Source organism: Cucurbita maxima, unplaced genomic scaffold (genome assembly GCF_002738345.1).
Source record: "Cucurbita maxima cultivar Rimu unplaced genomic scaffold, Cmax_1.0 Cma_Scf00004, whole genome shotgun sequence".
In the NCBI taxonomy this organism is placed as follows: Eukaryota; Viridiplantae; Streptophyta; class Magnoliopsida; order Cucurbitales; family Cucurbitaceae; genus Cucurbita; species Cucurbita maxima.
In genome coordinates, this window is record NW_019272020.1 from 6113922 (window position 1) to 6135926 (window position 22005).

General features: G+C 34.1%; 1 protein-coding gene across 1 annotated transcript; it reads left to right on the forward strand.

Moving 5' to 3' along the window:
• The first annotated feature begins 411 nt into the window (after nucleotides 1-411).
• LOC111478190 (cationic amino acid transporter 4, vacuolar-like) lies at nucleotides 412-8599 on the forward strand. The gene is made up of 14 exons (XM_023122346.1): nucleotides 412-1089; nucleotides 2181-2382; nucleotides 2657-2741; nucleotides 3125-3265; nucleotides 3357-3475; nucleotides 3557-3653; nucleotides 3890-4062; nucleotides 4165-4231; nucleotides 5220-5378; nucleotides 5509-5752; nucleotides 5977-6073; nucleotides 6765-6877; nucleotides 8014-8089; nucleotides 8191-8599. Exons 1-14 carry the CDS (start codon nucleotides 918-920, stop codon nucleotides 8342-8344), a joined length of 1899 nt encoding a protein of 632 aa, XP_022978114.1. The 5' UTR covers nucleotides 412-917; the 3' UTR covers nucleotides 8345-8599.
• The last annotated feature ends 13406 nt before the right edge of the window (nucleotides 8600-22005 follow it).

Here is a 22005-nt window from a genome sequence, read left to right on the forward strand (position 1 = left end):
TTTTTTTTTTTTTTTTTTTTTTTGTCGTATCTGTCCACAGTGAGCAAATTGGAATTGAAGACTTCCTCACTATTTGTCCTTATTTTTTATTTAAAAAATATCCGAAATTTTCAATTTTTTTAATAATGTTCTTAAAATATTTTAAAGACCAAAATAATTAAATTACATTTCTTATAAATGAATTATTTTAAATGATTTCTTTTGTAATTTAATCATTAAAATAAATTAATCTCTATTTAAAAAAAATGAAACATATAATTTCATCAATAAAAAAAATTAAACTTAATTCAAACATCCAATTATTATTTAATTTTAATGGAAAATTTAAATCAAACCCAAAAAAACAATAATTAAAAAAAAATGATTCCAAAATATTAAGAACCTTTGTATAGATGAAAGATTGGAATGATTTGAATCTCTCCATTTTCTTTCGTTCTTATCAAAACGAGGACCGGAATGGAAAATCCAACTCTGTTTGCAATTGCAGCCGAAATTGGAAAATCTTCTACTAAACTAATACCGATGCCATTTTAATATTCCATCTCCAATTATTCGTTTGCCGCAAATCAAGGGAACACAGAATCAAACAAGGAGGGCCAGCCATTAAACTCGGTGAATCCGTGGGAGAAGGTGTTCCTGTTTCCTGTTTCCTGTTTCTTGTTTCAAGTTTCAACCGAAGCAGATAAGTTCCTTCCAAATTTCGTACAAAAAATTTACAGTATGATGATCTGTTAGGTGTAATGGGATTGAGGGATATAAGGGGGCATGGTGCGTTATATTGGGAAGTGTGAAGATAAAGATAATCCGATTTGTCTATTATTTCTGACACCCCTTTGAATTTCTGAAGAAAACTGGAGATGGGTTTTCAAGAACTGTGATAAGAACAGCAAGTTTGATCATCTTGGTCTGTGAATAATATGCTGGTTCGTGAGCAGAGTTCGAGGGATTCGGATGTTGATTATGGAAGAAGGTTATCTGGTGTTTTTGAAAGTTTGGTTAGGAGAAAACAGGTGGATTCTGAGAATGTAACGAGGGAGAATCATCATCAACTGGCTAAGAAATTATCTACGCTTGACCTTGTTGCCATTGGTGAGTTCTTGGGGCTTTTCATGATTCTGCTTTCTGTAATTTGCTCCTTCTGGGATGGATTGAGTAGGGTCATGTTTTGAAATTGAGCTATGTATCATTGGGAATTGTGCTGCCTATGTTGTGCAATTTGTTTTTAAGACAATCCTTTGAGTTTTCTAACGTAAGCTTTTTTTGTTGGGAGGGGAGTCCCACGTTAACTAATTAAGGGAAATATCATGAGTTTATAAGTAAGGAAGACTATCTCGATAAAGGGTGTTATTTGTTCGAGGATTCTAGGGAAGAAGTCGAGCTTCGATTAAGGGGAGGCTGTTCGAGGACTCCATCCATAGGCCTAGGGAATGGCTCTATGGTGTACTCTGTTCGAGGGGAGGATTGTTGGGAGAGAAGTCTCACATTGACTAATAGGGAAAAATCATGAGTTTATAAGTAAGGAATACTATCTCCATTGGTATGAGGCCTTTTGGGGAAACCAAAAACAAAGCCATGAGAGCTTATGCTCAAAGTGGACAATATCATACTATTGTGGAGGTCCGTGGTTCCTAGTATGGTATCAAAGTCATGCTCTTAACTTAGCAATGTCAATAAAATCCTCAAGTGTCGAACAAAGAAGTTGTGAGCCTCGAAGGTGTAGTCAAAAGTGACTCAATTGTCAAACAAAGAGTGTTCTTTGTTTGAGGGCTCTAAGAAGGGAGTCGAGCCTCAATTAAGGGGAGGCTGTTCGAAGGCTCTATCCCTAGGTCTTAGAAGAGGCTCTATGGTGTACTTTGCTCGAGGGGAGGATTGTTGGGAGAGGAGTCCCAGTTGACTAATTAAGGGAAAGATCATGGGTTTATAAGTAAGGAATACTATCTCCATTGGTATAAGGTCTTTTTGGGAAAACCAAAAGTAAAGCCATGGGAGCCTATGCTCAAAGTGGATAATATCATACCATCGTGGAGGTTCATAGTTCCTAACAGATTTTGTTATCTGAATGTGTTTATCATGTCTCGAACATATAAATTCTTTCTTGTGGATTGGGTTTCTATTGTTTTTGGTTGGTTAGACTAAAAGGGTTATGATGTGTGATGATTGCTTTGCTTCCTCCTCATCAGGAGTTGGAGCTACAATTGGAGCTGGAGTGTATATTTTGGTTGGAACAGTTGCCAGAGAGCACGCAGGTCCCTCTCTTACAATATCATTCTTGATTGCTGGGGTAGCTGCTGCACTCTCAGCATTTTGTTATGCGGAGCTTGCTTGTCGATGCCCATCTGCAGGGAGTGCCTATCACTATACATATATATGCGTTGGAGAAGGGTACGGCGATTTTTTTTATAGCATTTCGAGCCAGCTTACACATATATTCACCAATTTCACAGCACAACTACTTGTCTCTACAATACTTGGTTGTTAGAAAATTCATTATTGAATGACAATGAGGCTTCACTTTTACTATTAATCCGAAAGAATGTGATTTTTTTTATACATATAATTTTTGCTGGCTGTGAGCAGCTAGCAGCATATTCGTTACATTGTTCATAAACTTATTTGACCCCGTTTGGTGACTAACTGTGTGGTTGATTACTCCCAGAGTTGCTTGGTTGGTTGGCTGGGCACTGATTCTGGAATGGACGATCGGTGGTTCTACAGTGGCTCGTGGCATAACTCCCAATCTGGTATAGTAAAAACTTCCTACATTCACTCATGGTCTTAAACTTGAGACTGGGCTGTATAGATTGGATGTGTTTGAAGGGTTAATCAATATTATATGTTTCCAAAATAAAAAACAGAGTTGGATACTTGGTTCCTTATATGAGACTACTATTAGCATGAACATGCGTTATTATAGAACTTTTGAGGAATATATTAAACAATAATAATAAAAAGAAATTGCTAATCTGAGCATAACTCATTTGGTTCAAACATTATATCCTCGATCAAAACATTAGAGGTTCGAATCTCTACTCACATATGCAGTTGAATCTATTTATCATGCATGAGATGTTTATGGTGCTCACTGCGCAATTTCTCGTGATGCTACCGTTTCTGTTCATTTCAGGCACTGTTTTTGGGAGGTGAGGATAAGTTACCTGTTTTCTTGGCCCGTATTACAATCCCAGGACTTGGTATTGTTGTTGATCCATGTGCAGCAATCTTAATCTGTATTGTTACTGCCCTTTTGTGCTTTGGGATAAAGAAGGTGTTTTCAGTAGAACCATGAAATCTTTTCTTATCTCATCTGGTTTCGCTTGTGGGTTACTTTATTGTGAAGTACAATGGTTATTTTTCAGAGTTCATTGGCTCAAACCATAGTCACAACTATAAATGTCTGTGCTTTGCTTTTCATTGCTATAGTCGGTGGATATCTTGGTTTCAGAGATGGATGGATTGGATACGAACTTCCGAACGGGTAAAGGAAACTACTTTGTTTGTGATTAAATTTTTATTCGAACGTGTATCCCTTAGTTTGCACTTTCTCATGTTCTTGTAGATACTTCCCCTTCGGTGTGAACGGGATGTTTGCTGGGTCTGCAGTGGTTTTCTTTTCGTATATCGGATTTGATTCAATTACTAGCACTGCTGAGGAGGTACTTTTTACGATCTCGTTATCGCTGTGAGATAATACTTTCTTGTCCCAGAAAATGAAAATGACCTCATTTATAGTTTATGTTAACAATGTCATTCTCACTTAAGATCACGAGGAACGGATTAAGGATACAAATAAGAACACCGAAAATATGGATTTTGGAAATTCTGTTTCATTTGGTCTAACCTCTTATAGTTTTATAGCATTTCATCACTATTTGAACTTTTGAATTGACAGATGAAAAATCCTCAACGAGATTTGCCCCTTGGCATAGGACTCACTATGCTTATCTGTAGCGTTTTGTATATGCTCGTTTCGACGGTGATAGTTGGCTTGGTACCGTATTATGCCTTGGATCCAGACACCCCTATCTCGTCTGCATTTGCTAGCTATGGTGTGCAATGGGCCATGTGAGGATTCTCTAAATTGAGGGAAATCATGGGAATCTTTGCTTTTTCTGTTTATTTTCTACTTTCAGTATTTCTTTTAAAAGCTAGCATTTTCATTCTCAGGTACATAATTACGGTTGGGGCAGTCACTGCTCTTTTTGCAAGCTTATTGGGTTCAATTCTTCCTCAGGTATGTGCTATAAAAAGTTATTTTCCATGGTAGATAGTAGGGCAATTACGGTTCATGGGTTATCGTTTTGGTTGGCAACTGGTTGTGTGTTGGTACAGCTATTAGTTCCTTGAAAAGGTCGATTTTTCGTTTTTGTTTTCGTTTAAGGTGGCCACTTGCTGGCGATTATGGCAAGTCTAGTTTTTCTTTGCTCCTAGCCTACGTTTATTAATCTCCAGAAAGGCCTTTTGCAGTCTAGTTTAAACCAGGCAACCTATTGGGATGTCTTGAACTAGGGGTCTGTAAGGATGACGGTGAACGCTAGTTCAAGCTTTGTCGGTTCTCTCAAACTAGGGGTCTGTCGCCAACCTATTGGGATATCATCTAGAACTTGAACTAGGGGTCTGTCGATTCTCTCAAAACGTCCCAAGCCCTTACACCAGGCAACCTATTGGGATGTCTTGAACTAGGGGTCTGCACAGATGACGGTGAATGCTAGTTCAAGCTCTGTCGGTTCTCTCAAACTACATTGAGATATCATCTAGAGCTTGAACTAGGGGTCTGTCAGTTCTCTCGAAACATCCCAAGCCCTCACACCAGGCAACCTATTGGGATGTCTTGAACTAGGGGTCTGTACGGATGACGGTGAATGCTAGTTCAAGCTCTGTCGGTTCTCTTATACTACATTGAGATATCATCTAGAGCTTGAACTAGGGGTCTGTTGGTTCGCTCGAAACGTCCCAAGCCTTCACACCAGGCAACCTATTGGGATATCTTGAACTAGGGGTTTGTACAGATGACGGTGAACGCTAGTTCAAGCTCGGTCGGTTCTCTCAAACTAGGGGTCTATCGGCAACCTATTGCAATATCATCTAGAGCTTGAACTAGGGGTATGTCGGTTCTATCAAAACATCCCAAGCCCTCATACCAGGCAACCTATTGGATGTCTTGCTTTTATTTTAATGTGAACTACTTAATTGTTAAAATTTCACATTCCTTTATTTTCCAGCCCCGGATCCTAATGGCCATGGCTAGAGATGGATTGTTACCTTCTATTTTTGCAGACATCAATAAGCACACTCAAGTTCCAGTAAAGGGCACCATTATAACAGGTCTTTTTGCAGCAGCTCTGGCCTTTTTTATGGATGTTTCACAGTTGGCAGGAATGGTAAATCAAGGTTTTCATATAAGCTGAAGATGAAATGATTGAAGAACGATCAAATCTATTAAAAACATAAACAGAATATATTAAGATTCTAATTCCATCTTTTCTTATATGCTTCTTCCGTTGAATACAGGTAAGTGTAGGAACACTTCTTGCATTTACTACAGTTGCCTTATCAGTTCTGATACTCAGATATGTTCCACCACATGAGTCCCCACTTCCATCTTCACTTCAAGAGGCTATCAACTCAAATTTATCACAGTTAGATGGTGATAATCTGGAAACCGATAGCAATGTCATTGGAGATTCATCTGGTTCGAGCGACAAAGGAAACACCATGCTCAGTTACCCTCTTATTGAGAGAGACATATCTCGAGGTTAGAACGACTACTATCTCTACTTCTTGTAAAAAATTTCTTTTATAAGGAACAAGCTGTTTGTAAGTGAAACGATGAATACATAAAGATTGAACCGAGTGATTTTTCCATGAATAATAATCCGTTAAGCCTCGGATTGTAGATGGTAAGGATCCGATATTCATGTTGATAGCCTTTTCTTTGTTGGAGCTATAAGTTGACATCTTCTTTTAAAATGAATGCAGAAGAGAAAAGGCGAAAAACGGCTGCTTGGGCTATTGCACTTGTCTGTATAGGAATTCTAATAGTTACATTCACAGCTTCAGCCAAGTATCTCCCCAGGTAATCAACTTTAGAAGCCTACGTTTTAAGGGTGTGGAAACCATAATGTATGTACGAAGTCTTAAGCATTGATTAAGAAAATGGGAAAGGAAAATAATGATGCGTTAAGACAAATTATTTTTTAACATCCTTTGTTTGATGTATTGTGAGATCCAACATCGGTTGTAGAGGTGAACAAAACATTCTTTATAAGGGTGTGGAAACCTCTCCCTAACAGATACATTTAAAAACTGAGGCTGACGGCGATACATAACGGGCCAAAGCGGATAATATCTATTAGCGGTGGGCTTGAGCTGTTACACATGGTATTAGAACCAAACCCCAGACGGTATGCCAGTGAGGATGCTAGGCCTCCAAGGAGGTGGATTGTGAGATCCCACGTCGGTTGGAGAGAGGAACAAAACATTCTTTATAAGGGTGTGGTAACCTCTCCCTAACAGACACGTTTTGAAATCGTGAGGCTGACAACGATGTGTAACGGGTCAAAGCGGACAATATCTGTTAGCGGTAGACTTGAGCTGTTACACGTATTTACTGAATCATATGAGGAGCACAAATTTGTTCCATGTTTTAGACCTTAGCTCCATGGAACATTATGTTACTGCTAAAAACATTATGTATGGACGGCATGAACTATCTAAAGTAGCGCACAACCTATTTTGAATTCAGTTCTAACGATTTCTGTTACCAGCATTCCTCGCTTCATCTCCTGTGGAGTCGGTGGAGTTCTTCTATTGGGTAGCCTGATTGTGCTGGCTTCCTTAGATCAAGATGATGCAAGACACAGCTTTGGCCATAGAGGAGGTTTGTATCATTTATACTGTGAAATCATAGTTGCCTATCCTATAATTGATTTTATCTTTGAATCAAGTCGGTGGAGGTGGCTAGGCTTAACACTTGCTTATGAGCGTTACTAGGCCTTTTTGTGATGTAATTATGAGTTTGATCATGTTTTTTAGATTCGATTCGAGTCGAACTCTTTTTATTGTTGGGGCTTGTTTTTTTTTATTTTTTTGTCTTTTTTGTGCACGTCCGGGTATATTCTTTCATCTCTCTCTTTGAGATCCTACATTGATTGGAGAGGGGAACGGAACATTTCTTATAAGGGTGTGGAAACCTCCCCTTAGTAGATACGTTTTAAAACCTTGAGGAAAAACACTTGAAGGAAAAACCCAAAGAGGACAATATCTGCTAGCGGTGGGCTTAGGCTGTTACAATGGTATCAAAGCCAATCACCGGTCACTGGGCACCCAAGGGGGTGGATTGTGAGATACCACATCGGTTGGAGAGGGGAACGAAACATTCCTCACAAGGGTGTGGAAACCTCTCCTTAGCAGACGCGTTTTAAAACTTTGAGGGGAAGCCCTTGAAGAGAAAGCCCAAAGAGGACAACATATGCTAACAGTGAGCTTGGGCCCTTACAAAGGGTATCGGAGCCAGTCACCAGTCGTTGGGCCCCAAAAGAGGGTGGATCTTGAGATTCCACATCGGTTGGAGAAGGGAACGAAACATTTCTTATAAGGGTACGGAAACCTCTCCTTAGCAAACGCGTTTTAAACCTTGAGGGGAAGTCCTTGAAGGGAAAACCCAAAGAGGACAATATCCGCTAGTGGTGGGCTTGAGTTGCAACAAATAGTATCAAAGCTAGTCACCAGTCGTTGGGCCCCCAAGAGGGGTGGATTGTGAGATTCCACATCGGTTGGAGAAGGGAACAAAACATTTCTTATAAGGGTGTGGAAACCTCCCCTAGCAGACACGTTTTAAAATATTGAGGGAAAACCCAAAAAGGACAATATATGCTAGTGGTGGGTTTGGGCGGTTACACCCTTAATTTCTTATTTCACCGCCTGAATGAATTGTTATTTGTTGACTATATAGTCTTTAAATGGCAATGTTATTTGGATCTTACTTAGCTGTGCTTGTCATTTTGTTTCTCTCAGGTTTTGCTTGCCCATACGTACCTTTCTTACCAGCTGCTTGCATTCTTATTAACTCTTACTTGCTGATTGATCTTGGGTGAGTATTGAGACATGAACTTACCATTCAAATCAACTTCTGATGAATTTTCTACTGATCTATATACTTTCAACACTTTCCCCTTCGAACCCGACTTTCAGGCTCACAACTTGGATCCGGGTTTCTGTCTGGTTTGCGATCGGCGCACTGGTTTACGTGTTTTATGGTCGGACTCATAGCTCACTGGTTAATGCAGTCTACGTGCGCACCGATTATGTCGACGAGATTTGTTGCTCATCAAATCATGTAGCATAGTCTTCATACATCGCTTGGTACATCGAAAAAGGTTTGCTATGCCTCTATGCTCATTTATGTGAAAGTAAACTCGAATAGTACATTTTAGGTACATATTGATCAAATTGTATATTTGGTTCCTAAACTTTAATAGTATTTTGTTTCTTTAAATTTATTGTAAAAAGTTCTCGAAGTACATAAAAATGTAAAGTAGAATATTGTCATTTGGGTTCGTGTAGTTCTATTTGGGTCATTAAGGTCTCGTTTTGTTGCCCTCGTGTTCGCCCCTAAATCATTCTCGTGGTTTTTTCCAATCATATGTATAATTTTGTTGGTTACATTACAAGTTTAATTCTGAACTTTGAGATTTACATCAAGTTTGTTATTGAACTTATGTTTAACATAATTCTAAAATTTCGATTTTGTGTTGAGCAAATTTGTGGATTTTAAAAATATCTAGTCAGTGAAAAGAGTGGGGAATTGAATGGTTGATGAGAAAATTGCACTATGAAAGGCAAGAATACTCTATACATATACCGAGAATATAGTGGAATCAGTAAAGAAATCAAATCAAAACCAAATTAAATCCTAAGATTTGATCAGTAACATTAACAGAAAAATACTCACTGACAATAATCTAAACAAACACGTGATCTTTAACAATATCGAAGGTACCAAAATGTAGGTCATTTAGCCTAGGATCCCAATGATATAGCTAACTCGTTCACTAATGAGTAATTGCCACAATTTTATTTCACAAGAAGCATTTCAATACGTGCAAGAGGTCCTATAACATTTGAAAACAACATTTTCATACAAGCACAACCATCACAACAATCACAAAACAAACAAAATGCATGCATATCTAACCTCGATCCGAAAAAGGGTAAACAATCTACTATGATTCACATCCTCTTTTAGCTAGCCAACACTTAGTTCCACACAACTCTTTCCCTTAGCGGTTGCGGAGATCGTTGCATGTAGACCTAGGACGCCAACGAAAGGTGGTTGCGAATAAGATCTTAGGCCAAGAGGTTGTAAACAAAGAAGATGGAGCATGAGGAACTACATAGATACGAACCGACAACCCAATCCATGCCCGACCTAAGTGCCTACTTGCATGCACTCCCTTCACCTGTCGCTGTCGTACAACTCAACTCGGCTTGGCTTGGCTTGCACGGCTTCCTCTTGCTTAACTTAGCTTAAACAGGCTATGTTTGGTATTTTGATCCTCGTCCTACCATTTTTTTAGGCATTTTGACGCATTTGAAAGTGTTTAAGGTTAGTATGACTATTGTTTAGCCAATTTGAATTAATTACGAGAGTTAAGTGGTTTAATTCCTTAGAGATACTCTAATTATGATGTCATAGAATGTCACGGGTATATTTGGATCTTGCAAGATCCAACGAACATAGTGTATTTTCAGTATATCGATCTATATATGTTATGACACTATGTTTACTAAACTCATGAGATACTTCGACAAATCATGCATGATTAAAATGAATGATATACAAGGCACATGTATGAGATATTTGATTAAATCAATTTTCCATTTTTGTTTTTATTCAACATAATTTAACTCACGTTAGATATTAAATATTATATTTATTCAAAAATAACTTTTATTTTTATTTTAAATTAGTCCGTGGAAGTTTTAAAACTCTAAAAAGGTGGTTGCAAAAATCTTTTGGACTAACTCAAAATTTCAGATTATTTGGATTAATGATCCGAGCAACTTGAATAAAGTTCATGTGAATGTTTGATTAATCCACCACATCTGGTGTGAAAGTTATCTTATTTATAATCAAATAAATTACAAGGATATGGAAATAGTAATAAATGGAAATAATACCTATGATAATAAGGCAAATATTAGATATTTGCCTTATAATAAAATATCAAATATAATATATATGGTAAACTATAATTTATTACTAAATATCCTTAACACCCCACCGCAAGCTAAGCGTCGGATTTAAACGAACGTGAAGCTTGAATCTGAAAAATTCAAAGAGGTTGAGAAACACTTTTCAAGCTAACAACCCGATTCTTGGCCATCAAAAATTGCAAAGGGATCGCCGCTCATCGGCGATGCTGCCTTGGCTTCGGCGAGAATATGTCTAACCCATGAAGAGGGATTGTCGCTTAGCGACGATGCTACCTTGGCTCTGGTGAGAATATTTCTAACCCCAAGAAGTAGAAGGGGAAATCTAGAGCAAGGGACAAAGACAATGTTGAAGCCGGAAGAGTCACCACATTGGGTGAAGGAGCCAATTTTGGCGAGAAGGGCAGTCGGAAGAGTCGCCTCATCGGGCGAAGAAGCCAATTTTGGCAGGAAGGGCGGCGGCAACTTGGTTGGCGAATAGGCCAGTGCGGCACCCAGATTCCGAAGGTAAATCTCTGCAAAAGGTTAATAGGTTTAGGTTAGGGTTTATGTGAAGGATGAAGGTTGATTGGGAAGAAAATGAGAGAGACTATATTGGCCAAAGGGAAAACCGATTTGGTTGAAAAAGGTGAGGTTGTATGTACATAGTATGACGAAAGGTGATTTGGAGGTCAATAGGGTGGAGCCGAAGAGTAATCAATCGGCTCCGACTATGGCAGCCATGAAGACTGCCCCTGCGGCGTCAAAACCAGCAGGGGTGGTGGAGAAGAAGATTAGAGGATTCAAAAGCCATTGAAAAGAAAGGATCAGGGTTGTTAAACCGAAAGGGCTCTGATACCATGTGAATGTTTGATTAACTCACCACACCTAAAATGGTGTGAAAGTTGTCTTATTTATAATCAAATAAATTACAAGGATATGGAAATAGTAATAAATGAAAATAACAATAAATGGAAAGATACCTATGATAATAAGACAAATATTAGATATTTGCCTTATAATAAAATATCAAATATAATATATATAGTAAACTATAATTTATTACTAAATTCAAAACTCAACCCAATTCACTGCTTTATTTTTGGGTTGGGTCGGCTAGATTGTTGGATTATTTTTTTAATTATTTAAAAAAAATTATTTATCTACCCGTGTTACATTAATAAATAAAATTTCATAAAATTTAAACATAAAAAACTCACGTTACCACGACCTTAATTAGAATTGGATTAAGTTATAACCATAGTTTTTAGTTGGTTCGGTTGACTTCACTATAAAAATGTCAACTAGCATATTTTCGATTTTCAATTTTTAAAAATTCAACCTAACAAAAATTAAAATTAAAACCCGACCCAACCAAAAATTAATATTTTAATGGTATGTCCACGTGCTTAAATATATATCCTAAGTAATATTTTATTGATATAAAATTATTTTATTTACATTGAGTTTAATAAGGTTATTATTTTGTCAATTTAAAATATTTAAAATGTTAGGATCAAATTAGAAAAATTAGGTGAAGTGAACCCGATGAATACGTTCTTATATTATGGAACGACATAGGTCAAGTTAGACCACGTCAAGCAAAATTAGTTGTTACCAGCTAAGTAAAGTTTAAGGTTTATGAAAAATGTATATTATATCTTGTAAGTCATGTTTAAAATTAATTTAGTCCTTACACCTCAAGATCATGAGCGACCAGAGGTATAGACCCGAGTGTACTTATAGGGTGGACTAAACTTGGGAAGTTAGTCTCGAACTCCTAGAAACGAGAGACGAGATGTAAACCACCTAGAAGCCAAAAAAACTTGTAGACTTCTACGACAAAGATGACTAAAAGAGCTGATAGGCTTGAAAGTAGGGTGAACAATGTCACCATAACCCCTAAGACCATTGAGTTTAAAAATAGATCGGAGTGAAAGCCACAATTCTATAAACTGGTCTCGAAGGGAGGCTAGGGACTACATGGGTGGTAAGCTCATCTATTGAGCGTAGAATAGATAAAGGCAAAAGCTGCAAATTCGTAAACCAGTATCGAAAAGAGATTAGGGACTACCTTGGTATACATTACGAGAGATATCTCTATTGTGTGTAGAAACGAGTCAATGTTGACACTGCGACCTCGTAAACCTGACCTGAAGAGAGACTAGGGACTATTCATGATGGATGATTAAGATCAGTTAAGGACTTCAAGACTTACCTAGAAGCTCAGATAGCTACAGTAAAAAGCCTGAAGTTCTTAGAGCCCGTGAACCATGAATCATATTAAATGTGATTGCATTTTCCAACCCCAACAATGAATTACTGTTGAGTATTTTTAAATAGTTGAACCAAATCATACAATCGATAAATCAACCACGTGTTCATGAACCATGAGCATGATCGAGATGCATAACCGATGTTGAATCTCACAGTCCATCCCCTTTCAGGACCAATGTCCTCACTACCACTCGTTCATTTCTTCAATCAATTTAAGACCCCCACCAAATTCACCCCCCTTCATAGCTCAGCGTCCTTGCTACCATACCGTTTCATGTCTACTCCCTTCGGGAAACAGCCTCCTCGCTGATACATTGTCTGGTGTCTAGCTTTTATACTATTTGTAACAACTCTCAAAACTTTAAAACGCGTTTATTAAGAAGAGGTTTCCACACTCTTTTAAAGAGTGTTTCGTTCTCCTCTCCAACTGACGTAGGATCTCACAGAGTTGAATTGACTCAACCATAAAAATGTCAACCCGCGCTCCGGGTTGAGACATGGGTGGATGTCCTATGTTGAATAAAAAATAAATAAATTGAGGAAGAAGCTTTAAAATAATTTTAATTGGCATTTAATTTGACTTTTTAGAGTTTTTCTTTCCTTCTACGTCTTTATATTTATTATTTAAAGCTTTCTTCAACAAACCTAATCCTTAACCATAATTTTGTTTTTGTTTTTTTTTTTTTTTAATTTGAAAGTCAAATTAAACATTTGGTGGTTATTCAAATTAAATAATAATAATTAGTGATTTTCGACTTTACTATTCGAGGGACAGTCTCATTCGGGATAGACATGTCATAAATTATTAAACTATATATATATATATATATATATATATATATATATATATATAATTAATTAATTAATTAATTAATTGTAACTAAATATGTTACATCATATTAAGACGTGTAGTCAAGTTGAATAAAATAAATTTTATGTTAAAAAAAATATTTTAATAATATGTCCATGTGCTTAAATAGAGCTCCTACTAATATTTTAATAATATAAAATTATTTTATTCACAAATTAATTTTTTTCAAATTTTTATGTAATGAAATGATTAAGAATTATTAAATGGCTGGTTGAAATTATTTTTTTAATAGAAGCTAAAATTAGTGGAACACTTTTGTCAAATCATAAGCTTAAATATTAATTTTTCTAATTATTTAAAATCATTTAATAATATTTAATAAGTTTTTTGTTTTTTTTTATAATTAAGGTTAAATTAAAATATTTAAAATTATTATAATCAAATTAGAAAAATTGAGTGAAGTAAATCCATAATAAATAGGTTATTAATTTAAAAAAAATGTATATTATATTTTAAGTTTATGATATACTCTAAATATTTAAAAATTAAATTATTTTCTAAATTTAGAAATAGACATGGAATATAAAATTAAAAAGATTATTAATTATTTTTTATGCAAGCAAAGCAAGCCTTTGTTTTTTCTAGCTCATCATGACGTGGCATTTTAAAAAATGGACACGTATCCATTCCTTTTTTGCAAAGATACCTAATTTGAAGTTATATAATTACATCATTTCATGTGATTTAAAATTGTAGTTTTTTAAAAAATAATTGAAATTTATATTATAAATCAATTTCGATAAATCTAAAAAATACAGAGACCCAAGAACCGAAGCGTGACCCGATTTAGCACCCGTGAACCAAGCCGACTAGATTTAGATGTGCCTATCCATGTGTACCACTTGTTAGCATAGGAAAATTCAAAGGAAATCACATTCAGGGGTATTCTAATACGTGCAACGAGGGTTAAAGAAACCAATCAGCTTGCACCACGTGTAGTAATGAGAGCGTGACTACTCCAACCCTAAGCGAGTGGGAGGTTCTCTAGGTGAGTGTTACACACGTGAGGTTAGTTTTTTCAACCTGTTCAATTGTCTTTCACTTCAATTCAATAATTACTCGTTTATGAGAATTATGACCTATTAGAGAAACTTCATAAAAGTCGAAGATCCAAACATGTAAAAAGCTAGCTCAAGAAGACACACTTCATCCATGTAAGTAGAATTCAGCTTTTCTTAAGTCAATTGAGCACCTTAGGATTGTAAGCAACGATCAAACCCTAATGCTCTCAAATTAAGAAAGGCTCGAGGAGTTAGAATATACTACTCGGGAACGAAAAGTTTGCATTAAGCCACCTAGCTACCCTAAGAACCTAGTAGATCGGCTTGAAACCATGATATTTTAACCTAAAATATAACGTTAATATTTTATTATTTTGACAAATATGTCATTATTTATGTTTTATCTATTTTTATTTTTATTTTTTTAATTTTAAACCAATAAATTTGAGCATAACTCAACTGATTGAAATATAAATCTCTCTAGAGTTGGGTATATGAATCACTCCCAACAAACTATATGAAATTAAAAATAAATAAAATTTTTAATTAATGACCTCCATAATTAAATTAATATAAATTAAATTAAAGATAATATTAAAGACGTGTGTCACACCTATGCTAGAAAAAGAAATTAGATGAAGGATAAATTGGACTTTATTTATAAAAATTAAAATATTAATAGTATGTCCACGTGGTTAAATATACTCCTATGTAATAATTTAGTAATACAACATTATCTTATTCTATTATAATAAATGTAATAATTTAATAATACAATATTATTTTATTTTATTATAATAAATGTAATAGTTTAATAATACAACATTATTTTATTTTATTATTTTAATGAAATGATTGAGAAGTTTTAATAGGTATGAGGGTGAATTTAAAATTTTTTAAAAATAGAATTCCATTTATTTAATAAATAAAGGATTAATTAAAAAGACTAAATTAATAAAAAAAATAAATAAATCGACTTTATTTCAAAATATTTTTAAACTAAAAAATTACGGCTAATTTTGGATTAAATTCATGATATTTTGTTTTGAGTTTTTTAAAAGTTTGATTAATAATACCTCTAATTTTTTTTAAAAAATATATATAAAAAATATTTTCTATTAGTACTCGATTTAAAAATAACATTATTAAAGGGTTGAAAGATAAACGGTTTTTATCCCTATATTAACCGGGAAAATTTTTAAATTTTTTTAATAAAAATAAAAGGTGTTAATACTATTTTTAAAAGTTTATAAATATTTTTTAAATATAGTTATAGTATTTTAAAATACGATTAAAAGTACACCATATTTTTGAAACAAAAATCCAAAATTAATCGTAAAAATATTTTAAGATTTTTTTTTTAAGTTGACTATTACCATTTTTAAAAGTTTTATAGTATTATTTAAATAAATAAAAAATTTAGAGATATTTTTATTAATTTCGTAAATAAAATAATTAATGTTTATCTTGATTTGACCCCTTACAATAAATGAAACGTGCTTTGAAGTGTCCCTTGACATAATTTTAAAATTTTAAAAATTAGTTTAATTATTATTTATTAAGTGTAGGGGCTCAATTATAGATCGAGCAATTCAATAACTTCAAAAAGAAAATACTAATTTATATAATATAAATTAATTAAAATTTATAAATTTGAAATATTTTTGACGTGGCATTTTAGTTTTCGCCGTTTCAATAAATTTTAAATTTAATCACGGTCACTCTTTTATAAATATATTTAGTTATTTAAAATTATTATATGGTAAACATTCCAAAAATAAATTTTCGAAATATATTACCCAACCTAATTTTACCTATTTTTAAAATTATTATGAAAATTAAGAATATTTTAAGTTGTAAATATCAAAAATAAATAAGAGCAATCTTACAAATCAATTCAAACCCATCGACCTCGAAAACAGATAGTTGAGTGGAGTTAATTTAGGTTGTTCGGGTCACCAACTCAACCAACCTGAAAAATAGAAAGTTTGATGGAGTTAAGTTGGATTGTGAACTTTATAGGAATAGCGAATACTCGAGTCACCAACTCAACCATCCTAAAAAATAAAAGAATTAATGTAATGTTAGCAATAAATAAGATTTTGAATATATATATATATAATAAAAATAATTAAAAATTATTAACAAATTATCTTGGATTAAACCTATAATTTTTTTTTATAGAAGTTTAAATTAATTTCTATCCTACAAATTTTTTTTATGAGGATCTAACATCTCATATAGATCGAGATCGCTCGTGCTATACTCAATCAATATGGAGGGTACCACATTATAGTAGTCTAAGCTAATGATGAAAGAGGATCTGGATTTGTCTGCAGATGATGATGATGTCCACTCCTGGCTCGATGCACTTAACGAAAGGGAACTCTCACGATGAAGAAAGAATTTCCTTCGTAATTAAGCAGCTTTAAGTAGGGGTGCGCTGGACCGCCGACGAATAATAGGTACCCCCACCCCAGGCAGAGTTAGTGAGCCGTGTAATAGGCGACCATTTCGCGCGGTTCGGGGGGCACTTGAGTCAGCCGCCGGCGCCCGACTGCGTCTTGACCCCTATCCAATTTTTGGGCCAATTCCCCCTTCGTACTACCAAAAACAAAGTGTGAACCACAAACTGGACAAATAAATACCCCTACATTTTCTTGTTTGTCTGATAAGGATAATTTGAGTGCGTTGATTAAAAATTAAAAAAATAATTAAAATATTATTTAAAAAATACCATATAAATTCATTTTAAATTTTATTGAGGTAAAAAATAAAATAAAATAACATAATACAAACCATTAATTTGGGGCCACCAATAAATATAAAATTGAAGAAAAATTTATATCCACAACCTTATTTTTATATATATTGTGGTAGTGGCCATTCAAACTCATAATACTCAAATAATAAAAAATAAATTATTATTTTATTTTTTAAATCTTTTTGGCTCTATTGGCTTCATTTATATACAGAATTAATAGCAAAATTGAATTGGTGATCCGAGCAATTTGAATGGAATTCACACCTTATATTTTTTTACGTTCAATTTAATTGTGGGATTTTTTTTTAACTACTATTCATGTTACATTAATAATTAAAATCGATATCAAATATTTACCAGTCCCAATATATCACTATTCTTTTTGTTACATACATCAAGTATTCTTAATCTTTATGATTATCACAAAAATAGTACTGGGTTGTTATTCTATTCTCGTGTTTATAAACAATTGACAAAAAAAAAATTCCGTTTTAAAAAATTCAACCCAACCCAAATAGAAAAAAATCTAACCCATAGATAGTCTGGGTTGGGTTTGTCTAATTCTGGGATTATTTTGAACCTTTATAAATTTAAATTCAATAAATCGATTTTTTTCTGAAAATTAGGTACAAAATTAAAATTTTAAAGATTTAATAAATCCTTTTACAAATGGATTATAAATAATTGAAAAAATAATAATAAAAAAATGTTAATATAAACTTTATAATTATAAACAAAATGTCAAGCTTTATCTTTAATTTCACATCTTTTTTGAACAAATAATAATAATAATATATTAATTTCCACTTTTTTATTTTCAAAAAAATTTTAAAAAAAATATTAATATATTTAAACTTTTTAAAAAAACTTCAAAACCAAATTCAATGTTTTAATAAATTTTCTTTTTTATAAAAGTAAAAAATGTGTGTATATATTTTTTTATTTTTTATTTTTAAATAAAGAGTATGAAAAATAAAATTACTAATGTTGTGTATAAATGTACTAAGATAATAATATTAAAATGAAAAAAAAAAAAAAAACAATAAAATAAAATAGTAAAGATAAGGCGTATTTTTCAAGAGAGGTTTACATTATTAAATGATAATATAATATGGACGATTTGTTATTAATGTAATGTTTGTCCCTATTATAACATTCTTTTTCATGTAAATAGTTAGTGGCCCATATGATCATATCTTATATAAAATTTATAATATATGGTTTTATTTCTTTTTCCCCATACCTACCTCACATTATTCATCAAATCTGAGTTGCATGTCCATGACCAAACCAAGCTAGGTTCGGAAGCCCTTCAGCCCAAAACAGAAATGACCTATAACATCTCAAGCTCACCGTTAGCAGATATTGTTTCTTTGAACTTTTCTTTTCGGTCTTCCCCTCAAGATTTTTAAAACGTGTTTGCTAGGTGAAGTTTCTACACCCTTATAAAAAATGTTTCATTCTCCTCCCCAACCGATGTGGGATTTCACAAATCACCCCCTTCGGAGCCAGAATCCTTGCTGGCACACCGCCTTATGTCCACCTTTCTTTGGGACTTAGTTTCCTCATTGACACATTGTCTGGTGTCTGGCACTGATACTAACTGTAATAACCTTAGAAAAAAAAAACAACCAACGTTTTGTTTTCCCCCTCGTTCTCTCTATGTTACTCACACTTTTCTCATGTAGGAGTGTTCTTAAAAGGTAGCTGAAGATAGTTCGTGAGTTGTGGGTATCAGGGGAGTGTGGAATGCCTTCTCAGCGCGTTGCTCGAGAATTTTGATGCCTCATCGAAATTCTCGGGGTTATGGACAACTCAATTTTTTTTTTTTAACGGTTGTTACATTGTATACCTCTAAAAGAAACTTTCGTCCCTGAAAAGTTTTTTTATAAGGGTGTGAAAACCTTTTCCTAGCAAATGAGACTCAAAAAGAACAATATTTACTAGTGGTTGGCTTGGGCTGTTACACGACCCATTTTGCCATTAAACACGTGTACCCCGCAGGTGCTCGTTGACCCATCAAGGCTCTAGACCTAGTAAGTAGCCCAAGTTTCTTGGCCTATCGATGGACATAGCAACCCATATGAACCTAGCTTCATGCCCTAGCCTAGCTCACTATCACATCCAACCCATAACCCAACACAACCCATGCGTCCAATTGATCTATGCCTCCAACTGACCTAACACGTGCATGGCTCGACCCACACCTTCTCCCTTGCCTATGGCTCGCCATCGGCTTAGCCAACCGACTCCCTCTAGCGTGTGGCTTCAACTTCGCTTAATGACTTTCTTCGGCTCCAGCTCAACTTAAGCGGCTTATTCGACTTGGGTTCGAGTTTTTAGACAACTTCTTACCATTTTGAATTGCTTTGGAGCTGTTGTTATCGTTATTTAGGTCGTTTGAGATCCGTATGTCTATTGTTTAGCTGATTTAAATGATTTTGAGCTAAAAGTTTGAATAATACACATGGTTGGGTGAATTAAGTCTTTTAATTTATCCTAGCACGTATCGGTTGGGTGAATTAAGTTTGAATAATTAAGTCTTTTAATTTAAGTTACCCATTTATATGTCATTTTCTAATGTTATGCTATGCTTATTGGTGTTTGCTAAGATTACGTGATGATATGAGTATTGTATGATGCATGTATTTCCAATATGTTATGTCACGTATGTGAATATACCATGTTCATATTATGTCTATGAAACATCTTTGAGCCATGATGATAGTGAATGTAATGTCATGTATACTTACGCATGTCTCACACGAGAGTTATATTATGAAAATAATGAAAGTATTATGTGCATTATAATCATATACTATGTTTTTGAACTATAGGATCTCATGCATGTTATATGCCACGAGCATGACATACTTCCCTAGTATATTTTGTACAAACACATACACCATAATACGATACACGCTCCTTTCCTTTTGTTGGTTTCTGAAAGCATGATTATGCACTAGCCCGTAATCAGACATAGGAGGTATGCGAGTCTGCCTAATGGGTTCATGTGTGTAGAAAAGTACTACACATCTAGTCCTACTTGAAAGAGAAATTAGATCCCAAGAAACAATCACGTACTTGAAAGAGAAATTAGATCCCAAGAAACAATCACGATAAGTCCCATCATGAACCATGGGACTATGTAATGGCCTAGATCTATCACTAGCAGATATTGTCCTCTTTAGGCTTTCCTTTTCGGGCTACCTCTCAAGGCTTTAAAACGCGTCTGCTAGGGGAAGGTTTCCACACCCTTATAAACGGTATTTTGTTCTCCTACCCAACCAATGTGGGACATCACAATCCATCCCCTTTCGGGGCCCAACGTCCTTGCTGACACTCTTTCCTTTCTCCAATTGATGTGAGATCCCTACCAAATCCACCTCTCTATAGGGCCTAGTGTCCTTACTGACATACAACCTCGTGTCTATCCCCTTTGGGGAATAGCCTTCTCGCTGGCACATAGTCCGAAGTTTGATGATTATACACTTAATAGCACATAATGACAACCTTATTTTTGAATGAAAAAACAACGTCGCTACTTTTAACCTAAAATTATATTCTATACGTCAACTTAAATCTTAAATTATTATATTCATAATAAAAATAAAATTTAGAGTGGTCCCAAGTTATACATAAAGTGAATAAATCCCTTTTCTTTCCTTTTCTTCATCATTTCCTTTATTTATTTATTTATTTTAAATTTCAATCAATTTTATTTTATTTGGTTTGGGGAAAAGCCCAAAATTTAGTTCAATTATTTTTTCAACTTGAAGTCGATCACAGCCGTCCATTCTTTTCCACCATTCAGATGGAAGACTGTTGCCTGGGTCCCACCTCTGGTTAATTAATTAATTATTATTATTATTTGGAAATACATTAATTTTTCAAATATATTTAAATATTTGAAGGCTATTTTATTTAAAAAAAAATAAAAAATAAAAAATTACGTGATATAATAAATAATGAAAGTGAACGCTCTTTTCACAGATGCTAACATGTTTATGGGAGGTTTTGGTTTCTTCATAGAAAGCGATTTATTAAAATAAAAAATATATATTTTCGTATAAAATATTTTAAAGAATATAATAAATTTAAAGAATATAAAAATAAATGCTATTTTAAATATTTAATTTCACAATTGTCTAAATTTCGGAGTGAGCGGGCTTCTAGATGTGAGATTTCGTTAGTGATTATTTCAGGTCCGTGACTTGTCACATGAGTTTGAATTTCATATTTCCGTATGTGTAAAGAAGTATAAATATCTTTATATATCAGACGCTCGCTAATTAGTACTGCATCTTTAGAATTGTAACCTTCCCATGGCATATAAGCTACTAATACGTTTTTTTCCGTACGTGGCTTGTCACATGAGTTTATCTTATTTTTACCGTATCTAAAATAATTAAATTCATTAATTAATTATTAAACTAAAACAAAATAAATAATAATAAAAAATATTTTAAACCATTTTACATTATCTAAAAATACATTAAAACTTTTAAAATTTTCAATAATACCTTAATTTTAATTTTTTTAAAAGTAAAACAAACTCTTATTTTTTAATTATTTTAAAAGTACTTTAAAAAAAATTTATAGTTAGAAATAATTAAGTTTTTTAATAATGTTATTTTAAAAATAAATGAATATTGATTAAGAGATGAATGGTTGGGATATTAGATCGGAATTTTTATGGTGTAATGAACGGAGGGGAAAAAACCGTCGTAGCCGACACGCCATTCTTGGGGAGCAGCTGGTCGGATTCTCTTGTAAACAATCTTCACAATTTCTGCCCCCGACTACCCCGCGGGCAGCGGGCAGAGGGCAGCATATTTGCCAATGGGTCGGCTGCATCGGAATGGGGGCCTCCACACGCAACATTCTCTAATGGATTCCTT

Coding starts and splice junctions, on each gene's coding strand:
- LOC111478190 (XM_023122346.1), top strand. CDS start 918: ATGCTGGTTCGTGAGCAGAGTTCGAGGGATTCGGATGTTGATTATGGA. Junction 5,379..5,508: donor TTTCACAGTTGGCAGGAATG/GTAAATCAAGGT, acceptor CGTTGAATACAG/GTAAGTGTAGGAACACTTCT. Junction 6,878..8,013: donor CAGCTTTGGCCATAGAGGAG/GTTTGTATCATT, acceptor TGTTTCTCTCAG/GTTTTGCTTGCCCATACGTA.